General features: G+C 36.3%; 1 protein-coding gene across 1 annotated transcript; it reads right to left on the bottom strand.

Moving 5' to 3' along the window:
- Positions 1-203: 203 nt before the first annotated feature.
- Positions 204-1614, bottom strand: LOC149137681 (PDZ and LIM domain protein 3-like). The gene has a single exon (XM_089350022.1). The coding sequence runs from the start codon at positions 1290-1292 to the stop codon at positions 204-206; it is 1089 nt and encodes a 362-aa protein (XP_089206148.1). The 5' UTR covers positions 1293-1614.
- Positions 1615-24789: the final 23175 nt, after the last annotated feature.

Genomic DNA, 24789 nt, shown 5'->3' with positions numbered 1-24789 from the left:
GTCTTAGTAATTTTATGTATTCGTTCTTCTGCTTATTTATGACATTTTGTATTTCGGAGCTTTTGTGGATTTTAGGCAATCCGTAAAAATTGCTCTCTTTGATAACAGAGTTGCATATATACTCTTTTTCCTTGTCAGTGAAAGAGTCTTGGAATTCATTTATTAGCCTTCTGATTTTATTTAGTATTGTTTTTTCTGAGTGCCTAGTTTAATGCTGATGTATTTGCTTGATCACTTTGTCCATGTATCAATTTGTAAGTCTCTGATGGTTTATACATAATCCGACCCTCACCATCATACTCAACACCAGATTTCTCTGCATCTACAGACACAGAGGAATCATTTGTCAAGCTAGATTTCCTTACATCACCATTCTCTTTAGAATCTCCATTATTTGAACTGATTAGTAAATGTGTTTGATCCTTGAAAGTGTTGGCAACATTTTCTTTGGAATACAGCCCTATAGGTGAGTTGTACTGCCAGTTTCCTACAGCTTTTACTGTATTCCCTTTGTTTGCTTGTTGAGAGGGTAAAGGAGAAACACTTCGAGATCTGTTGGGTGACTGCATCGGATTCAAGGGTCTCAGGGCTGGAGGGAGTTCTTGACCACTGTCCATCAAGCCTTGTAATAATTTGAAAGACCTTGACTGCTGTGTAGAAGTGGGGCGGTCTTCCTCAGCTTCTGCATATTTGTTAAGAGTGGGCTGAAAAACTGTTGGTGGAGGTGGAAAGGTTTCCCCACTTCCATGAGAAAATCCAGAGTGTTGGCCTGCTGGAAATGGCCGGGCGACAGCATTGAAGTTAGATGATGGTCCAGAACCAGAAGAAGCAGGCGGCGCAGGTGGAGGTGGTGGTGGTGGTGGTGTAACAAGTTTTGGTGGCAGAGGTGAAGCAGGTCTTGGTATAGGGGATGGTATTGGACTTGGTGGTGCCGCCGCAGTTGAATTTATATTCAACTTGTTGATGTCTAAGACACCTGGTAAAGAACTCCATGGGCTGTTTAAGACGATTTTCTTCTTATCACGGATTCTTTGCAATAAAAGATCAAGTTTATTTCCATAAGAAAGAATGGCATCTTGTGCTTCTTTGTGTTTGAGAGTTTCGGTAACTAACTTGCCAATCCTCAAAATAATATTTCCTGATTGGAGTCCACGTTTGGCAGCCAAGCTTCCTGATGTAACTTTTTGAATCATCAAAGCGGAATGAAAATCCTTGCCTCCTTGCATGCGAAATCCCCAAGGAGTATTAGGGTCCAGTCTCTCCAGTTTAGCTTCCAAGATAAGTACCGACATGGTGAATGATGATGGTAAAGTTTTCCCTTTTTCCTTGTACGAAGTTAATAGGAGAAAATACAACTAAATTTTTCCCTCAAAAACAAAACAAATTACGTATAAAAGAAATAACTTCAAATACTTCACTTTTTCTCTTTTTTTTCTTTTTTTTTTTTACACCTGAACCCTAACTAAAACCTTTAGATTACCTTACAAGCTAACTTAACCGACGAAAAAGAGCCACCGCCGACTTAACGTCCGACGTCGTGGTCGCTTCGACGCACGTTGATGTAGTTTTCCTTCTTTTCTTTACTTTTTTTTTTCACCCTGAACGAAAAATCTTTCATATATATATATGAATATATATTCTTTGATTCTTTTACTTGTTTCAGTCATTTGACTGTAGCCATGCTGGAGCACCGCCTTAAATTCATTTCAAATTTTTGTACAAGGCCAAAAATTTCGGAGAGGGTGGGAAGCTGTCGAGCACTGGGGTGTATGTTATCAATTTACCCTCTCCTCTAAAATTGCTGGAACACACACACACACACACACACACACACACACACACACACACACACACACACACACACACACACGAATATGTATGCACATATAAAACAAAAGAAAGATGCTTTCACATTTATGATCCAGCTACAATCACGGGATAGTTAAATGCTGGAATGTATGTACATACGATGAATATGCAAGTTCATGCTTCATGACAAGACAGCCCAAACGTCGTTTCAAAATAGACAAACACGGTTATAAATACAATTAAGGGGAGGGGCTTAGAATCTTATAGTGAGAAGATATTTAAGTTGACATATTTAAGAAGAAGTGAAAAATACATAAAATAAGTTCAATACGCTCCAGAATTGCAATGCTAGAATTTGTATAAGACTGACTAAAATAAATAGAATAATGTTAAGCACACATGTATTCTTACATGGTGAACAAAATGAATAATAATAATTATTATTTGTAGGTGTTCTACCTTCACAGTTTTTTCAACCATGTTGGTAGTTGAGTGCTGATACTTCCAGGTGCACCAATTACTACTGGTATTACGTCTACCCTCTTCATTGATCACAACCTTCGTATTTCTCACTTCAAATCGTCATAGTTGTTTATTTTTCTTCTTCTTTCACAGTGATCCTGTTGTCACCGGGGTATTATTATTATTATTATTATTATTATTATTATTATTATTATTATTATTATTGTTGTTGTTGTTGTTATTGTTGTTGTTGTTGTTGTTGTTGTTGTTGTTGTCTTTGCACAGTTTCTAACGCTGGAGATGTACTACGGTGTTAGCTGTTCACTATCAGTGAACTAAGGTAATAGAAGTTACAAGGCCTGATTTAGTAGTAGTAGTAGTAGTAGTAGTAGTAGTAGTAGTAGTAGAAGTAGTAGTAGTAGTAGTAGAAGTAGTAGTAGTAGTAGTATGAGAAGAAGAAGAAGAAGAAGAAGAAGAAGAAGAAGAAGAAGAAGAAGAAGAAGAAGAAATAGGAGCTGCAGTAAAGGTGGAGGACCTGCAGAAAACAGCACTGCTTGGAACTACTCGAATACTCAAGATGGAGTTAGAAGGAAATAATAATAAAGATGATGATGATGAAGAAGATGATGATGAAGATGATGATGATTATGATTTCATTATTTGCCACAAGGGCGAAGGATGAGGTAGACAATACAGAGACAGAAATAAAGTGTGGAGGTTTACATATAATGAAATGATAAAGAAAAGTTAGTATACACGATATTCAGTGAAGAAGAAGGAACATATGCATAGCATACAAAGGTAAAAAAAAAGATGGCGGGGAGGAACATGATTGATATGTGACCCTCATAATACAAAAAGGCCTCTCAGGATAATCGAGAGATTTCACTGTCCGAGGTTTCCCTGAAACCCCAGGAGTAAGTGTCCGTTCCAGTTCCTTCTCTCCGACTCACAGGTCTACACTTAGAGAGGTACCATCCACTCTTGCCATTTTCGCAAATTTCATTCACCGCTCTTAATTTCCTTTTTACGTGAGAGCTCTACCAGAGAGGAATGTATCTGCCCTCATGCCTTTCAGCCTTGCCCACCAAACAATCTCTTTCACCACAGTCACCTGGCAAAGGAAAGCTGCCTTGCCTGCTCGATTGAAGGAGGGCGGCGGTGCGATCATCACTAAAGACTCGGCCGATAGACATATCCGTTCCACACGTAACAACAGCTGTTCAACATAATGCCACAAGTCAGCAATGCCCGGACACTGAACGACGGCGTGCAGAACGGTTTCGTCACTCTGTGCACACCTCGGACAAGTCCGTCTGACAGCACATCCGAGCTTGTAGAATTTATCTCGAATCGGTAGCGTCCCCCGGAGGCACTGCCAGGTCAAGGACATCTGGAAATTATCCATGATAGTTCCCGACCGGAAAGTCCTCCGGAACAGACTAGCCAGTTCGTTCTCGTCGGCGCCTAGAGTCTCCCTGAGAACGTCGCCGCACCCCCCCGCAACTAATCCTTTATAAATTTCTAAAGCGGAACATCCACCGATCTCATTGTCTGACTGGTAGAGGGTTATGGACGCCTGATGACATTCTAGGTGTCAGGCGCCCAGTTCCAGTCTTTTCTTCACCCAGGACTTCAGCTCCGTCAAGGAGACGAGCTGCGGAAAGACGAGCTTCACAAATGGAGCCCACACACGTTCACCGTCCAGAAATCGTTGCAAGTGGCGTAACCTAAGAGCATGTGTGCGCATTGGGAGCCACGGCATACCTAATCCGTCACTTAGAAGATGCTGACAAGAGACTGACTGCCTGACCATTGGAACGCGTTCCTTCCACAAGAATTTAAATAAGAGACGTTCCAGCCTGGTCAAGCAATAAAAAAAAAAAAAAAATCCTTTGTATTATAGACAGAAGGCCTGAAATTTTGGGGGAGGGGATCAGTCGATTACATCGATCCTAGTACTCAACTGGTACTTAATTCATCGATCCCGAAAGGATGAAAGGCAAAGCTGACCTCGGCGGAAAATAATAGTAACCATGCAATATAAATAAAATGTCAAATGTTTTGTTACGTAACTTTTGGCCCTGTGTATGTGAGTATGTGTGTGTGTCTTTGTGCCTGTGTTTGTTTTCCATCACCACTTGACAACAGGTGTTGGTGTCTTTAAGTCAGCATAACCCAGCGGTTCGGACAAAAACCGGTAGAATAAATATCATCTTTAAAAATTAAAACTGCTGGAGTCGATTCATTCGACTAAAATTCTTCAAGGTGATGCCGCAGCATGACCGCAGTCTAATGATTAATATAAGTAAAAGATAAAAGATAGAAAGGAAGCTGTTTTATTTCAGAAACTAGACGTGCTTAGGGAGGAAAAACTTTTAAGTCTGGATCCAAAACGCATTCGAAAAATTCCAATTTCAATAACGTACGTGTATTTACCTATCGAGAATGATACTACTACTACTACTACTACTACTACTACTACTACTACTACTACTACTACTACTACTACTACTACTACTACTCTACCACCACCACCACCACCACCAAAATAACCAGCTCTTTTCGAATCAAGAGTTTCAATTAGACACACGTTGAAGAATATACCATATGTAAACGTACAAACAATAGCCACGTGATGCTGAAAAGTTGACGAATGTGAAAACGAAACGGTTGCAGCGATGACGTAATGAACGGTTGTTTTAAATAATGTAGCTCATTTAAATAATCCTTCTTTCCTTTTTCCGCATCTCCCTATTTCTCGTGCAAGCGATAATTCAACAGAGAAAAGACAGATAAAACATAAAAGTGCATAAAAGAGAGAGAGAAAGAATGTAACGAACAAAAGAAAGAGAATAAAGATGGAAACTGAAGATTAAACATATTACTAAATAGAAATTCCAAGCTGGTCTCAATAAATCTCGTCCCTTCCAGTTGGATGGCTATTACGTACTCATCTACCTACTCTCTCTGTTTCTGTCTCTGTTTATTCATCACTCTCACTCTCTCATCACTGCTTCATGAACAGCGCAGCTAACCTGAAGGACAACGTGGCTTCGAACCATGTGACTAGCAGGCAGAATATTTTCTTGGTTTTCTCTAACGCCCACAACAGCCATCACAGTATAACTATTCATCAATGTCAGTGTCGTTTCCTCCTCCTTATTTCATTTTTGCTTTTTGCTTTTGAATTTCATCTTGAACGACTTCTAAAATGCTGTAATTGAAAGTACATGAATCTTCCTTTATCTTGACTTGACCGAGCATTTACGATACTCTTGACCTGACACTGAAACAACGTGAGTGTTAATCCTCGGGCTTTTCAAAATCATTACCAAATTCGTAAATACTTAATGTAACCTAGATAAAACAACAACAAAGATAAGGAAAATAACGAAAAAAGAAATAAAGAGAAGAGGCGGAAGCAAAATGGGGAATCTCCAAGCGCTGAATCTTGTTTTAACATCTGTGTGAAATTTCGAGAATAAACATTCATTTCTTTTTCACATGTCTAGTTCGATGCGTTTTTGATAGCTCACGTTTATATGTGAAATATATATTTATATTAGAATATTATAAGAAAACGAAAATATAATAGTATGTATATGAATTAAGCTTGCATTTTAATTATATATTTAAAGGAATATGTAAGGGAAAGGATAGATAAACAGAAAAAAATGCCTGCAATATTAACTGCATCACTTAAACGCTAAGAATATCATTTCTACTTAAATATACCAAATAGTCAATTTGGTGCAATCAATCATCGTCCAAAATATACTCTTTACCTCAACACCGTATGGCGCAGCCCCAGCATGACCTCCACCGTTATGGTTAAAACGAATTAAAGAAATGAAGAGCTACAAGTTCATGAAACATTCTTAAATGTTGTTGGGTAATCGATATTTTGCTGTAGCGAGTTGCTTCTAAGTCGCTACTAGAAACGAGATATATTAAACTACATTATTCCACAGTTTAGAGAGCTCGATTACATTATATACATACATACATACATACATATATATATACATACATACATACATACACACACACACACATATATATATATATATATATATATATATATATATATATATATATATATATATATATCTGTAAAAATATGTGACACTTACTCGGTAGCCATGATAAAACTCCGAGTTTCGGATGCCGGGGTGGGAACCCACGCCAACATCTCAACCGAATAAGTGTCATATTTTTACAGATAAATTCCTCTATTTACATAATATCGAGGTCTCTTTCTTTTGTTGTCCTTTCTATCAATATATATATATACACATATATATATATATATATATATATATATATATATATATATATATATATATATATATATATATATATATATATATATATATATATATATATATATGTATAAAATTATAATTAAGGGTATCTAAGAGATACTACCATACTAGATATAGCCAAAACATGACTCTAAAACCACATTAAATGTTCATACAGCACCAGGAGAGAAGACAAAGAGACAAAATAAACTAGCAAAAAAAAAAAAAATTATTGCATAATTCCAGATCTCGGATTTCTGGCTCTGCATAAGAAATGCTCTGCCTTCATCAGTGGAATATACGCAAAAAGTACAAAATAGTGCATAGTCAGAAATCCGGGATCTGGAATTATCCAATAATTTATTTTGGGCTAGTTTATTTTGTCTCTTTGTCTTCTCTCCTGGTGCTGTATGAACATTTAATGTGGTTTTAGAGTCATGTTTTGGTTGCTATATCTAGCATGGTGGTATCTCTTAGATACCCTTAATTACAATTTTAATAATAATTATTACCTATGAGGTTTTTATTTTCATGCTAGCCACCTGATATGATCGGTATTATAAATAACAATCTTATCTTTATATATATATATATATATATAGGTTTCCCTTCTATTATGTGTGTAGCTTCAGTAATTTGTCTGAAGCTACACACATAATAGAAGGGAAACCTAACCTGAATAGGAAACTAGAATGGAACACTAACATACGCCACTAACAAACCACAGCATGTGACAACATGTTACCCATAAACCAATAATAGGAACAAAGTATAATACAATACATAGATAAACAAATGGAATTAAATACTACATACGTTAACAAAATTTAATTAAACACATAAAAAAAACACACACACACACACACACACACACACACACATGAACATATAAATAAATAAAAACTAATACAAACGAACACGTATTAACAGAGAATATAGGTGATACAGACACTCCCCATACACACATGCACTTACAAAAGACACAGACACATTGAAGGACACGCATGCGTAGACACATACAATAGGAATACAAAATACAAAATGGCTGATAGTTAGCAAGGTGAGACACACATAAGAAAGAAGGAAACAAAGGACCACTGATGAGGTCACAGAAGTGTGACGAAAGAACTCTGGCCGAAATAAGATTAAGATTAAGATTAATGTAATATAAAGCTGAAAAAAAAAAAAAAAAAATTAACACCAAATATACAGTGCGTGTGTTTTTATTGGCTAAACTGGCAATATGACCATCCCCAAGTACAACAACATCTGTTTCAACACACGATTTCACATAAAAAATCTTGCAAAACAAATATATATATATATATATATATATATATATATATATATATATATATATATATGTATGTATGTATGTATGTGTGTATATATATATATATATATATATATATATATATAACTGTCTGGATGTCTTGCGTTCTTGTTCCATTTTGTATTATATATATATATATATATGTATATATGTATTTATGTACGTATATATATATATATATATATATATATAGTTAAAAAAAAACAATAACAAAAAAACAAAAATAACAAAGTGAGGACGTGATATGGATAGTATTATTGGACGCTCAGGAAAGGAAAGAGAGAGTGTATGACGTTTCGGGCGTAGCCCTTCGTCGGAAAGATGGAAAGTTCGGAGAATGGAAGAACGGAGAAAGAGGAAAATGGTACCGATGCCCACGAGGTTACATTATATATATATATATATATATATATATATATATATATATATATATATATATATATATATATATATATATTAATAAATTATAGGGTGGCAAAGAAAATTTTAGAAATTTTATTTACCACCAGTGGCCTAGCGAGAGTAAAAACAGTCAATAGACTATGTATTATTCATTAGAAATGCAGAGACGCCTATAATAGGACATCTACTCGCTAGAAATAGCAGCAAAAATGTAGGAATTTCGGCATTTTGCATTTTTGTATTTGCTGCCGATTAGGTAAACCGTAAATACGCGGTATATTTTGAAAAATTAGACATAAAAACACGAACCATGCTGCGTACTGATTCGTGCTTCATATGTTGTCTGGTCAATTCTGCTGACGAAAGTCTGACCTTGTAAGATATAATCTTTATCTTACTAAAATTGACTTGAAACCATGGTACAGAATATAGATTGGTAAAAGTTTTTATTTTTCATTTCCTTTCGAAATTATCCCTAACTTTTGTGGTATGTAGTATTTTTGCTGCTATTTCTAGCGAGTAGATGTCCTATTATAGGCGTCTCTGCATTTCTAATGAATATATATATATGTATGTATATATGTATATATGTATTTATGTACGTATGTATGTCTGTATGCATGTATGTATGGGTGTTCGAAGATACTTCTTATGTAGTGGCAGAGACACTGAGCATAGATCTTTGCTTCAACAGGAAATGTACCTCACTCACAGCCAGAAGTCATTGAAGTAGTTACTAGGCTGCTGATCAGCTTCATATTTTATCTTACTATTATATAAAAAAAGTGATTACGAATATCTGAAGATAGAATACAATTTATCACGGGGTGAGTGTCGGTCGAACGATGTTAATAAACACTGAGGTTTTAATTGTGTGTTGTTGCTGTATAAGAAGATTTTGATAAACAGCTGCTTCTTTGATATGTTTCGGAATTGCATCTTTGTGCTGTTGAAGGTTGTCATACGCCTATCAAAAGAATAAAGACCAAGAACGTGTAGTCGCTATGAAAACACATTTAGCAAGAATAATAGATTCAACGAGTAATCTTGAGGCAGTGTTACGAGTGTGTATTCGCATGACGAATTGCAACTACGCGTATATACATTCATACACACACGCACGCACACACACACACACACACGCACACACACACACACATACACAAACACACACATACTCACTCACTCACTCACTCATACGCACATATACACACAAAAACAAAACACATACAAGTTAGCCAAAGTATATACTTTGAAGCATTGAATACACCGTGATATCCTATTCCATTGTAACATTTAGTTTTTGAACAGAGTTGCAGAAGCATTGTGAAATTCTAGTTGAACTTTAGTTTTAACAACTATACCAAACTCTCATTCATATCCCAAGAGATGTTTATAATCAGAAGAGAAGAATTTTAAGGAAAGAAACGTCTGGATTCCAGACAGAAATAAAAATAGTAAACGACTGGCTTTTACAGCGCATGTGAATATGTATCTGTGGTTGTTTATACCTTATTATACATTAAATTTGCATCTACGTGAACAGATATATACGTGTATACGTGTGCATACTTACAGTTCTCTCACTTTCCCAGCCCTTTATCTCTCTTTCTCTCTCTTTCTCTCTATCTATCTATGTACGTATGTACGTATGTCTATGTACGTATATACGTATGTAATTATGTCTACATGTGTATGTGTGTGTATATGTGTGTGTGTGTGTGTGTTTTCCCTTGCGTGCGGGCACGTGTATGTATACGTGTGTGTAGGTTTGTGGAAACACTCCATAAACATTTCTGTTTTTGTCTAATTATAATGGCAATGTTAGTAATTAATTCGTTATTATTATTATTATTATTATTATTATTATTATTATTATTATTATTATTATTTTGCCTGTCATCTTTTCGGGATCGATAAATTAAGTACCAGTGATACACTGGGGTCGATGTAATCGATTAGTCCCCTCCCCCATGTTTCAAGCCCTGTGTCTATAACGGAAAAGATTATTATTAGTATTATTTGATGAAAAGTCGGCTTATTTTGCTGAGTATGAGGGAATGCGTCAGCTGTCCACAGCCAGCAGACTAAGGTGACATTTGTTAACTGGTCGGGCTTCAAGAACATTGTGAATGCTGACTTTTGTACCGATCTTTTTCAACCATGCTGGTAGTTGAGTGCTGATACTTTCAAGTGCGCCAATTACTAATGCTATCATGTCTACTCTCCTCATTGACCACAACCTTCGTATTTCCCACTTCAGATCGTCATAGTTGTTAATTTTTTTCTTCTTATTTCTCTTTTATCCTGATGTCACTGGGACGTGCTATGTCGATTATCATGCATGTTCTTTCTTTTTTATTCACATCAACAATGTCTGGTTTCCAATGTCTGGTCAGGTGATCGCACTGAATCATTGCATCCCACAAGGTTTTGCAATTTTCATTCTCAGTGACTCCTTCTGGAGTTTGCTCATACCACGTCTTTGCTCTTTGTAGGCCGGGATTTTCACAGAGCTGCCAATGCATCATTCTTGCCACATTGTCATGTCGTCTTTTGTATTCGTGTTGTGCCAATTTCGGGCATTCGCTAACGATGTGCCATACCGTTTCACCATTCTCACCACACATTCTGCAGTTGTCGCTGTCGGCAATGTTATCTATTCTGCACTTCACATAATTAGTCCTTAACGCTTGTTCTTGAGCTGTGCATGTGAGTGCTTCTGTCTCTATCTCCAGGTCACTCGTCCTCGTCCATAGCCACCAGTTTTCTGCATCTGTCTTGGCGTTTGTATCTCTTGCAAACTGATCGTACATTTTTTTTTACTTCGATGCTGTTTCTTTTTTTGTGTTCTTTTCTTCTTTGAATTTTCTTTTTTAACACAATTCTCAGCTTTAATGACGCTGGCATTCTTTGCATGTTTCAACAATGGTTCCACGGTATTTTTACATACCACCCTAAGGTATTTTCTTTCACTTCGATACAATCCTGGCAACTGAACAAACCTCTCTCACCCTTTCTTCTGGACAGCCTATCGATGTCACTCTTAGGATGGAAGGCTCCGTGCATTGTCAGCATTTTTCTTGTCTTTGTATCCATTTTCATCCTTTATTTTGCCATTTTATGATTCTAGCTCCATACCAAACTGATGCTATCGCCCATGTATTAACTGCTTGGATTTTATTCCACCAGGTCAGTTTTGAGTGCAACACCAACCTTGGTCTTCCGAAATATTCCATCCGCAGTTGCTCTTTCATTTCCTTCTCCATTATCTCGTTGAACTTTAGTACACCAAGGTATTTGTATCCTTTCGTTTCAATTTGTTTAATCAGGTCTCGATTCGGTAATTCTATCCCTGCTAGGGACTGTACCTTGCCTCTTTTTAGGTAGATTATTACACACTCCTTGAGTCCGAATTCCATTCTAATATCAACACTAAAACTGTGCACCGTTTCCACCAAGGAACTCACTTGTGTCTCATCCTTGCCATACAGTTTCAAATCATCCATGAAGAGGAGGTGGTTGATTGTTTAGGATTTTCCCTTTAGCTGATATCCCTGGTTCATTTTCCTAAGTACCAAGGTCAGAGGGATCATGCAGAGAGCAGAGAACAAAAAGCAACAGAAATAAGCTATCATCTTGGAAAACTCGTCTTCTAATGACTAGGGTACCCAAGTTTTTTCCGTAAGATGTCAGTTCAGTTTTCCATCCCACCATACTGCTCTTCAGGAAACACGTTACATTCCTCGCAATTCCAACAGATCTCAACACTCGATTATCCACGAATGTGGAATCATGTCATAAGCTTTGAGATAGTCAATCAAGGCTACTCCCAAATTTGTTCTCCTTCGTTTACAATCTTGCGTTACCATCTTGTCTATCAATAATTGAACTTTGGTACCTCTACATCTCCTACAGCCTTTTTGTAGTAATATATCGTTCTCATCAAGAAACTTGTACATTTCTTCTGCAATTTCTCCTGACCGTAACTTCCACATTAATGGGAAGCCAGAAATTGGCTTGTAATTGTCAGCAGTATTTCTTTTTGAAGCATCCTTCAGGCACAACGCTGTTCGTGCTTTCGTCAACCAGTCTGGGATTTCTTCTCCATTGATCAATGTTTGAAATTGCTCTCTGATCAATTTATGGCATCTACTGAACTTTTTTATTCAAGATCCCTATACACCATCAGGTCCTGCTGCTTTCCAATTGCTTATCTTTTTACTCATATTTCTCATACTGTCTTCTGTGAAGTGGATAGCCTCTTGCTGGGGGTAAGAAAGTGTTTGCTTCAGGCTGAAGAACCATTCAGCTGCAGTATTATGCTGTTTTTGCTTACACCATATTTTCCCTCAGAAATGTCAACTTCCACTTCGGGGAGGTATCCAGTGTCTCTAGTGAGTTTATATATATATATATATATATATATATATATATATATATATATATATATATATATATATATATATATATATATATATATATATTGTGTTCGGACAACCTGCTAAGGTACGGCGATGTTTCGGATCTATAGCTGTGGGTCACTTGCCAGCTCTTGTTTAGCTCATCAGCAATGTCCTGCATAGTGCAAGAACCTTTCCTTTATAACGGTGGAAACGGGCAAGTGACCGCCATACAATTGTTTCTTGGTAGTTTGAGTTCTCCAAGATATGTTTAAGACCGTTCTTAATATTCGAGCATAAGTTCGTCTACCTTGGATTCCAATGCTTTGGTAAGCGTCAGACTATTAGAACTGACTTTACCGTTGCACGGAAAATGGCGCTTATACTTTTTAAAATTTCTATAAATTCATTATTGTAAAAATTATTAACAATTATAATTGGATAGTAGAATAATAGACTAAATACTTTGCAGTATCGAGTCTTGTCTATTGATATTCTGAATTCAAAAGTGGCTGGATTTCTTGATAGAGAAAACTGACTACTAGACACGTTCTACTTTCGATCGCCTTTACTCTTCTGTTACAAAAACGACCTTGTATCTACGTAAGAGGCAATATCAAAATGAAGAATTGTTGTCATTTGTGTTTAAAATGTAATAAAAATTATTAACCAGAAATTCTTCTTATATAATGGAAAAGTGAACACCGTAAAACAATGGAACGTTGTTGCTATTTTAAGATCAAACATTGTTTCGGTAATTTTATAAATACGAAAGAAATATATTTTTTCAAGGAAGTTAGTAAACAAATCGTAGGCCATGAAAAATGCTCAGAATTGTATTTAAAAATAACGTATCCTGGCACAAAATACAAGCTAAAGAATGCTGGCAGTTCTTTTTAAAAAATATAATACCAAAAGAGAAATAACTAGCAGTTCGTACTTTAAACATTTCTGATTATTTACCTGTGGGAAATACCAGGTCATTGCTAGTATTCGAAAATTGATATTAATAAATTGTTTTGAAATAATATTTAAAAGCAAAATTTATTAAATCTTTTTGTATAAAATGTGTTTAAGACAAGGAACTGATTAATGGGCTGACTTTGATTTTTGCTGTTTTATCAGAAACAATCGAATATTTGAAGTGAAATAAACAAAAGTACACATTCATTTATTTCAAGAACCAAGACGGATTCAATTGTCGAACTTTCGAGTTATCATTTCTATTGCATTCAAGACATAGAAACGAGAGATCGTTTTATGTTGATGATTCCATGAAAATAATATGAAACGAAATAGCAACAACATTTAATCGTGTGTATATATTGGGGCCTAATAGACAGGACACAGATGTGTGTCGATAAGCCAGCTGGAGGAGATGTTCTCCTGGGGCTAAAAGCAACAGTAACATCCACCCTTAGGGGTCAGCCACATTTAAATGGCAAATATACTTCACTTTATATATATATATATATATATATATATATATATATATATATATATATATATATATATATATACATACATGTATATATATACATATATACATATATATATATATACATATATATATACATATACATATATATATATAAACATATACATATACATATATATATTATATATATATATATATATATATTTACACACGCACATACGCACATATATATATATCCATTTAAAAGTGGACAGTGTGCCAGAACACAGAATACTGCGTTATTTATCATGACAGAAAGCGCTTAGAAGGAGTTTGGTGCATATAAGCGTGTTTATATCGCTAGCGGGAGGTAATCGTCTGCTATCATCTCTCATGGTAAATAATGCAGTATTCTGTGTTCTAACAGAACATCTACTTTTAATTGGGGATAAATTTTACCTTTTGATATAAATGCTGCTTCTGTCACTAACTATATATACAAGGGGGGTACCCAAAAGTAACTGGAAACGTTCTCTGTGGGATAAGCCCGTGTAGTTCAGGCTTCCGCCACTTAATGCAACCCTGAGGAATCAGTCTGCCGGCCGGCGTGTATTGCAGTCCCTCTGCCACGTGGTGCGTCTTTGTTTTGCAGTGCTTCTCTCCTGTTCGTCGATTTTTGCAATGGCTGAAACGAAGGAACATCGTGCTTCCGTGAAATTCTATTTTCTGCTGAGGAAAATAGCGGCCGAAGCAGCTGTCATCCTTCAAACAGCTTACAAGGACGCTGCCATGAGCAAAACATAAGTCCACGAGTGGTTTTCACGCTTTAGGAATGGTCACTTGTTGCTTGAAGACTAACCTCGTTCAAGGCAATCGTCAACCTCCCGAACGAATGAATATCTTATGAAAATTCATGAACTAATGTTGGGGTGGGGAGCGTCGCTGAACAATTGACCAACTTATTGATATGAATAGTGTGTCCTGGAGCTCCTGCCAACGAATTTTGAGCGAGGAATTGCGAATGAAAAGAGTTGCTTCAAAATTTGTGCCTCGCCTGTTCAAGGAAAATCAAAAGCAGTCGCGACTGAATGCGTGTCGTGAACTGAAAGTTGATCCAGACCTTTTTCAAAGGTCATTACTGGTGACAAAAGCTAATGCTATGGCTACGACTTGGAAACGAAGCAGCAATCAAGTCAATGGAAGCATTCAATGTCACCACGTCCCCAAAAAGCGCGTCAAGTGAAATTCAATGTCAAGACGATGTGGATTTGTTTCATCTATGCGAAAGGAATTGTCCACACAAAAATTTGTTCCTCCTGGTCAAGCAGTTAACCAGACATTTTACTTGGCAGTTCTGAAACATTTGCAAGACGCAGTGAGACGAATACACCCAGACCTTGGAGAGTGGTTGTTTCATCACGACAATGCGCCTGCGCACACCGCCTGGAATGTGAGACAGTTTTTGACTAAAAATGGCTTACCCACCCGCTCTATTCATTCGATCTTACTCCCTGTGTCATTTTTTGTTTTCCCGAATGAAAAAGTCCTTAAAGGCAAACGTTTCGCAGTTGTAAAATAGGTGAATAGAAAAACTACAGACGCGTTAAAAGGCATCACGTCGTAAGAGTTCCAGGGCTGCTTCGAATAGTGTAAAAAAGGCGTCTGGATCAAGGCATCGCTTCAAATGGGGAATACTTTGAAGGCGATAATCATGTGAAGAAGTAAATCTAAGTGAATAAAATAATATTGCAAAATTCCGGTTTCTTTTGGGTATGAAAATTTAAAAGTTTAAAAACCTTATAATATATATATATATATATATATATATATATATATATATATATATATATATATATATATATACATACATATATATATATATATATATATATATATATATATATATATATATATATATATATATATATATATATATATATATATATATATATATATATATGAATTTATTTATGAGGGTAGAAATTGATATTAATCAATTTGAACTAGTGGTCTAGCATATTAAAAAAAAATCCGAAGATTAAAATTATATTACATACAAAAATAAGACGGATGACCAGCAAAAGTGGACTCCTATATGCTAGAAATAGATGCCAAATCATCTAACCACGAAAAAAATATATGTTCTCAGTAAAAATTTTACAGTCTGTTGTGTCGCTGAATTTTTACTGAGAACATATATTTTTTTCGTGGTTAGATGATTCGGCATCTATTTCTAGCATGTAGGAGTCCACTTTTGCTGGTCATCCCTCTTATTTTTGTATGTAATATAATTTTAATCTTCGGATTTTTTTAATATGCTAGGCCACTAGTTCAAATTGAATAATATCAATTTCTACCCTCATAAATAAATTTTTATACAATAATGTTTCTCAAACCGGTAAATTAGCTGCAAAAATTTATTAACTGCAGAATTATTTCCGGATTGAAGACATTTAAAAGGATACACTGAATGTAATTTGTAGAACTCTACACGTGCTCCCTTTCGGTTGGACGTCCTGTGTCTAGTTCTGGAAATTACATCGCAAATCGACAGACTACGCTGACGATCCTGCAGATATTTACTTATGTAAATTTGAACAGGTGAAACCATGGTACGTAGGTTAATCGTTTTTATTTAGTATTTTTTCATTTGTCTTGCCCTTTTACAGTCTGTTGTGTCGCTGAATTTTTACTGAGAACATATATTTTTTTCGTGGTTAGATGATTCGGCATCTATTTCTAGCATATAGGAGTCCACTTTTGCTGGTCATCCCTCTTATTTTTGTATGTAATATATATATATATATATATATATATATATATCTGTAAAAATATGTGACACTTATTCGGTAGCCATGATAAAACTCCGAGTTTCGGATGCCGGGGTGGGAACCCACGCCAACATAGTTTTTGGCGAGTATATGGGTGAGCATGTGTGTGTTTCAAGCAAGGGTGGTTTAGTATATACATATACGGATTGGTGCGCTTACGCGAACACTATAGACTTTTTTACTCCCTTACTTTTACCCCTCTCCTTACTTAGGTGTCTATAGCTCTTTTGTCTTAATAACGGTCAACCACACAGTAATTTCCCTTTGTTTAACGGTCATTTTTCACAGGAATTTTCAATGGCCGGATAACTGAAGTGATGTTGGCGTGAGTTCCCTCCCCGGCATCCGAAACTAGGAGTTTTATCATGGCTACCGAATAAGTGTCACATATTTTTACAGACAAATTCCTCTATTTACATAATATCGAGGTCTCTTTCTTTCTTTTGTTGTCTTTTCTATCAATAATATATGTATTTATATATATATATATATATATATATATACTCTCTCTATCTTTCTCTCTCTCTATCTCTCACCCCCCCCCCACATATATATGAGAGATAGAAAATTGATCATTTGGTCAGGTATGCCAGATAGTACATATGGAAAACAAAACAGGAAAATTGTTTATAAGACATTTAGTCGCTCCATCTTATGCGCATTTCATTAGCAAAATTATATTGGTCAAATCGCATGATCAAATCTTCAGAGTAGTGTATCTTTCATTCATAAATTTGGTGATTTAGTGAGTGTTGCCATTACTCGCTAAGCAAACATAGGTGTTTGCTTTGCTTACCCAGCGATGACACTAATTCAATAAAATTATGACTACGAGAAACGTATCTCTGAGGATTTGACAATGCCCTTTGACTATATAATTTACATTATGTGACTGCTAATAATTTTTCGTCAATGAAACGCGCATGAGAAGGTATGACTAAATATCTTATAAACAACCTCTCTTATTTTGTTCCTTCTTCCTCTTTCTTTTCCCTTTACATACACACACGCACACACATACACACATACACACACACATCTTTGTGTGTGCGCGTGTGTATGTCTGTATATCATGAGTGAGTGAAGTAAAAAGAGAAAGAGTAGAGGTGGTTAGAATAAGATTGTGTAGTAAAATTTAATAGACAATACCGGATTCGAATCTTCTTTGCCTTCTCCAGAATTACACAACTATTTCCCTTGCTCACTTTTCCCTTATCTCTGCAGCTCTACCGACAACCCCACCCCGTTATCCCATCCCCCACATCTCACCCCTCATTAGCCCATCTCATTTACACATGCCCCTTCAACACACTAACTCACTTTCCACCATACACAGTTTCCTCATACACAAATTTCACATATTTTACTTCAGTCCCCTTCCTCATACATTCACACCTATCCCTTATTATACGCTAATGCACAGATATACACATATGTCTATTCAACCACTATTCTATTCCTTAGGCATATGAATATACATACTGGATTGCAGACACACATACCCGCCATATATGCACACATACACACACATACACACACACGCACACGCACACGCACACGCACGCACACACACACACACACACACACACACACACACACACACACACACACACACACACACACACACACACACACACACACACGACACAAGCGCACATACGGCAGTGAATAAATTTATCATAAGACCGTTATACAATTTCACATTTGAATCATTGTTTACATGGTATATAATGGAAATAGCCAAGCAATTGCCATTTCAATGGCATGTTATTGCCTTAACGTAATTACATGTAATATATTTTTAATTGATTTCAATATAAGTTTAGTTGAAAACTAATCTGCATATGTAGTTATATTTGGTTGTGCTAGTGCTTACATCTAAGCTAAAAGAAGGATAATCCTATAAAATCTCGAAATTTGTGATCTTGTGTTTGTTAAGGTTGTTAGGATTATTTGGCATGTAATAAATGTTTTACTTAAAACCATTCTGAAGATATTTTAAGAGACTGTCGAATGGATGTTCCTAATATGGTAGACAAACAAATATAAATATTTTTCACAAAATTGTTTAATATGGCCAGCCGGGGATCAGAATTCATATTAATGCATAGGAATATTTTATTTGTCTTTAAATTAGATTGCTATTTCCTACAGTTTAAATCTAAGGCTATATGTAAAAATGACTATTTAAGGCTTGTGTTCGCACTAATGTATAAATCTACTTCTTTCAACAATGCAGTAAGGTGTATAAATCTTACTTTAAGTCCTGGAATCATTTATAGATTAAATGTAAAAATATATAATCCAGTAATTACACAAACTTCTGCGAAATCCTTTTAGATTATATAAACATTGACAGAAGCAACACCATTTTTCTTAATCCATAACACATTATTAAAAGACGCTATCACGGTTCTTGCATGCATTATAATATTAATCACATGATAAGTGATCTACAAGTATTATAAAACAAATCTGGTGCTCTCTCGAGTTGTCTTTTAATAATAAAAGGGTAATAATTTATAGTGCCAAGCTGTGCTAATAGTATTGTTGTTTGCTATTTATACTATTAAATCAGATTATCACTAAGGCGCTGTTAATAAACGTAGTACTAGATTTTTGTTAATACGTTCCAGCAGAAACGAATATGCATTTCGCTGTTGGATTTCGGTTTCGGAGAACGACAGCTCCCTTTAAAGGATTTGTGTTGGCCTTACATACAATTCAATGACGCAGCATTCTCTGAGGTACCGGTGTTTCAGTATGATTGTAATTGAACAGCTAAATAAGTAGAGAAGCTTAATCTATAATTCGTATACTGCAAAATGAATGATGGAGCAGATTACAAAACCTCAAGAAATCTAGATGCATGCACAAAAGCATGATACGTACAATTTCTAGGACACAATAAACACACCCATGGCCTCGAGAACTGTACCATGATTAGTCAGAAATATTGAAGTGTCGGGAAAATTTCTATCAGTTTCTAAATCATTTGTTTTCGAAGAATTCTAGAATCATCTGCATTTTTTGATGAGCCACCAACATTTGCTGAAGTTAATACTTAAATCTTTTGGACCGGACAATATTTCATCAGAATCTCGAAGAAGTGTAGTAATTGTTGAGCAAGCACTCTTCATCACTACATCATATAAGTGTGGAACCAGAACTATATATACATCGTTGGCATATATACGTCTTGCTAGAAGAATGATAACATCATTTACTACTAAAATAAGGAAGAAAAATCTATTTGTTGCTTTGTTTTCCTTGTTCTAGTAGATGGACTTATGTTGCAATGGATTTGAAAATAGGTTTAAAACGCTGTCCCTTGCAAAGTAAGTCCAGAGTAAGGTTGTGCTGAAAAGATTGATTCAGCCAATATCAGAAAACTACACGAGAATTACAGTGCAGCTTACACAGGGATTGATACATGTTCGACGTGATTTCCATCATAGAGTAGCTTCAGGCGAAATGTAGAAAGCAACATGACGACCTGCTCATTGCAATTATGGAAGGATTTTAATACTATTAACCGGAAGATCTATGGGGTTTTCACAGAAAGTTTGGTTGCTTATCTTCTACCATATATGATCATCATATTATACAGATTTGCTGGTCTGTGTTGCTAGGGCAGAAACTTCAGTCCATTAGTATAAAACTCGATGTTTAAGAAGAGTGCCTGCCGGCGCTTGTACTGTTTAATATTTTCGACATCTAAGGCGGTGAACTGGCAGAGACGTTAGCACGCCGGGCGAAATGCTTAGCGGTCGTCTGCTTTTACGTTCTGAGTTCAAATTCCGCCGAGGTCGACTTTGCCTTTCATCCATTCGGGGTCGTTTATAGCTGGCTGAGGTGGATCCAGTGGGAAAGTCATGAGTCAGATTTAACAACTACAAGACTGAGACATTTCAATTGAAGAGTGTTCAATGCTGGTGTTGGTTTGTTAGGATTTCTACGAGCATAACACTTTCTCAACAGATTACTGAAAATATCTTCGGGTGTTACAGGATGTTAAAGACCTCCAGGTTCTTAATGTGTCGACTTTGTCCGGTTTCTATCTTACATTCATATGGAAGTATGGAACCAATGCTCGGTAGACGAGAACCTTGGTATAGAGGCTGAGATGGTTGTTTAGAAAGACTCTCTTCCCTTGTAAAGGATATAGAGACCTGTAATACGGTGTTTTAGAATCTCTTCGTTCAGTGTATAGTCGTTGTAAATTACGTTACCTCGTTATCTGAATTGCTGAGTGCGGCTAGGAGAGAGCTAACTGAAGAGAGAGAGAGAGCGGTGAAGTTTACAATGTTAAACGTCAAATCTTGTTATAAGCTGCAACAGCTGCCGAAATAATGGTTTAAATACTTCCGGAGTGTGAGCTACAAGGATACAGTCATCAGCATACTGTATTTCCATGATCTGTTCAGATTTTAGCTTGGTACTGGCCTGCAACCTTCCCGTGTTGAATAAGTTCTCATTGAGCTTGAAGTTAATAGCGACTTCCGCCTTCATTATTTTGCATAAAAGCATGGTCACACAGATGTCGAAAATATTCTTTTCTACTCTAGGCACAAGGCTCGAAATTTTTGGGGAGGGGGCCAGTCGATTAGATTGACCCCAGTGCGCAACTTGTGCTTGCCGGCTGTCTGAACAACTGGTTGTTGTAATGGCGGAACAAACAGAACACAAAGATTACAAAAATAGCGATTCTCACTTTCAAACTAACCATTTTGAAAATCTTTTTAGATTACGAAACGCCCCGCTCTCTCATGTATCCATGTTTAAAATTTCAGCGCGATCGGATGAACAATACTCGAGTTATAAGCGCACAAACAGACAGACAGACAACGGATTTTATATATTAAGATACATATATACATATACATGCATGCATGTATGTATGTATGTATGTATGTATGTATGTATGTATGTATGCATGTATGTGTGCGTGCGCGCATACATGTATGTATATATATATATATATATATATATATATATATATATATATATATATATATATATATATATATATATATATACATATACATATATATATACATATATATATATATATATATATATATATATATATATATATATATATATATATATATATATATATATATATATATATATATATACATATACATATATATATATATATATATATATAATCATGCATAGGTATACATTCTCAGCCTGAAAATTAATCGAAGTGGAAAACTAATAAAATATTTTCTGTATGTCAGTCCACTTTGCAAAACAGCACGTGTACGGCAAGGGCATTTTCCGTATGACGTAATTTATGCCATATGGAAAAGTGTTAGGAAAAATACTTAAAATCATGGCAATACTCTAATATGGCTAGCACATCTGAGTGTGGTTTCAATTTGGAATTTAGCCATATCTGATAAGATCTAAATTATAAAAGTTATGTTAGTTGCAATAAAATGTTTCAATAATGCGGGTATTAAAATTAAAGCTCTAGTAATATTTTTCATACGATAAATATAGTTATTGTTTTAATAGCAAGCTATTATTTCGGTGCCCACTGCTTTAAGTTCTAATGGTGCTAGTACAGACATAATATTTTAATACTTATATCAATAGCCTGTCATTAATTTATATGTTCTCAAAAGAGGCTAGACATTCTTAAAAGATGGTGAGAGGCCATCTAAAACGAAGTGTACAATATGTACATGTGTGTGTGTATATATATATATATATATATATATATATATATATATATATATATATATATATACACACACACACACAGATACATATAAATACACACACACATACAATAATACTTCACTTTACGAGGACCCACTTTACGAAAACCCGGGTTTACGAGTTTTATTTTATGATAAATTTTTCAACCATAAGATCCAAATTTTGAACTAAGTGCAAAAGTTTCTACTATCATAACAAATGCTTCTGCGTGTTACCGAGAAATTTATATTATATAAATTGCCAGGCCTATTCTCTATTTTTTTTAGGAAGGGTAAACCACAACAAGACACACACCAGGCATTTCATTCATTTCCCAGCTCAAAGAGGCGAGCCTCGTTCTAGGCATAGAGCCCGACAGCATATGCTGGTTTACCCCCGCTGCATCATACTGGTTCCGTACTCCTTTGAGCAACATCAAATTCACTCATCCGTCCACAAACACTCTCCAAGTTTTCCTATCATTTATAAACTCTCTTGTCTCTCTCACTCCAACACCTCTAACCACCAAAGTTTTCTTCACTCCATCCATTCACACAAACCGAGGTCTGCATCTGGTTCTGCTGCCTACCAATTCTGCCTTCATCACCCTCTTTACCATTTGCTCCTCCTTCATCCTCACCCTGTGGCCAAACCATCTCAACATTCGTTTGTCCGTTTTGGTTGTTAGTTTTTCTCTCATTCCTGCTCGCCTTCGCACTCCTCATTCCTCATCCTGTTCATCTGTGTCACACCAACCATAGCCCTCAGACATCTCATCTCAAACACATCCAGTCGCCTCCTTTCCGCCTCTCTCAGCCCCCACGTCTCTGTACCATATAACATTGTCGGCACAATCATGCTCTCATACACACCTATTTTCGCGTTCATACTCAACCTTTTATCTCTCAGCATATCTTTCACAATTCCAAGTATCTTTCTCCCCTCCCTCACTCTGTATCCCACATCCTCAGCCGTCAGATATGATCCCAGACACTTAAAAACACTCACCTCCTCTAACATCTCACCATTTATACTCACATCCACCCTACCAGCCATTTCATCTCTCGAACATCTCATCACCTTACTTTTAGATACATTCATTTTCAGTTTCCTCCTCTCACGCACTCTTCCAAACTCTACCACCAGTGTCTTCAGTTGCTCTTCCAAATCCACTATCAGTGCTGTATCATCAGCAAACAACAACTGACTCACCTGCCATTTCTCTCCATTTTCTCTCACCATTTGGGCTCCCCTACCTAAGGTTCTAGCATTTACCGCTCTCACCACTCTATTCACATATAAGTTAAACAACCACAGAGACATCACACAACCCTGTCTTAACCCACCTTCACATTAAACCACTCACTTCACCACCCACCTCAACGCACGCCCCACTTTCTCTATAAAAGCTCTGAACAACTCTCAACAATCTACCATCTACTCCATACAACCGTAACCCGTGCCACATTGCAATCCTATCCACACGGTCATATACCTTCTCTAGGTCCATAAAGGCCAAATACACCTCCCTCCCTTTTGCCAAAAACTTCTCACACATCTGCCTTATTACAAAGATTTGATCTGCACACTCCCTCCCACTCCCAAAACCACACTGCTCCTCCCCTAGTACACTCTCTGTGTGGTTCGTCACCCTAAGAATCAGAATTCTTCCATTCATTTTACCAACCACACACAACAGACTTATACCTCTAAAATTTCCATTCCTCACTTACATTTTCTCCCTTTCCTCTTGTACAGTGGCACTATACAGGCACTGCACCTGTCCTTTGGTACTCTTCCAGCCATATAACAAACATTCATAAGCCTCGCTAATCACTGTCACTCCTCCTTTCTTTAGGCATTCCACTGTACACCCATCTATACCTGGCGCCTTCTTCAAGAATTCCCTCACCTCCTCTCTTCCAATTGCACCGTAGTTCCATTCCTCGACAACAGGCATTCTCCTCTCTCCTCCTACAGCCACTATACTTGCCTCCCTAACATTCTCCACATTTAACAACTCACTAAGATACTCGGCCCATCTCCTTTGCACATCCTCACTTCTATCCAACAAATTACCATTTACATCCTTCACCCTTTCTTTCCTTCC

The sequence above is a fragment of the Octopus bimaculoides genome, chromosome 1 (assembly GCF_046866305.1).
Source record: "Octopus bimaculoides isolate indiv1 chromosome 1, ASM4686630v1, whole genome shotgun sequence".
Taxonomy (NCBI): Eukaryota; Metazoa; Mollusca; class Cephalopoda; order Octopoda; family Octopodidae; genus Octopus; species Octopus bimaculoides.
Note: the sequence above shows the minus strand (reverse complement) of the source record. Positions and strands in the feature narration are given on the sequence as shown.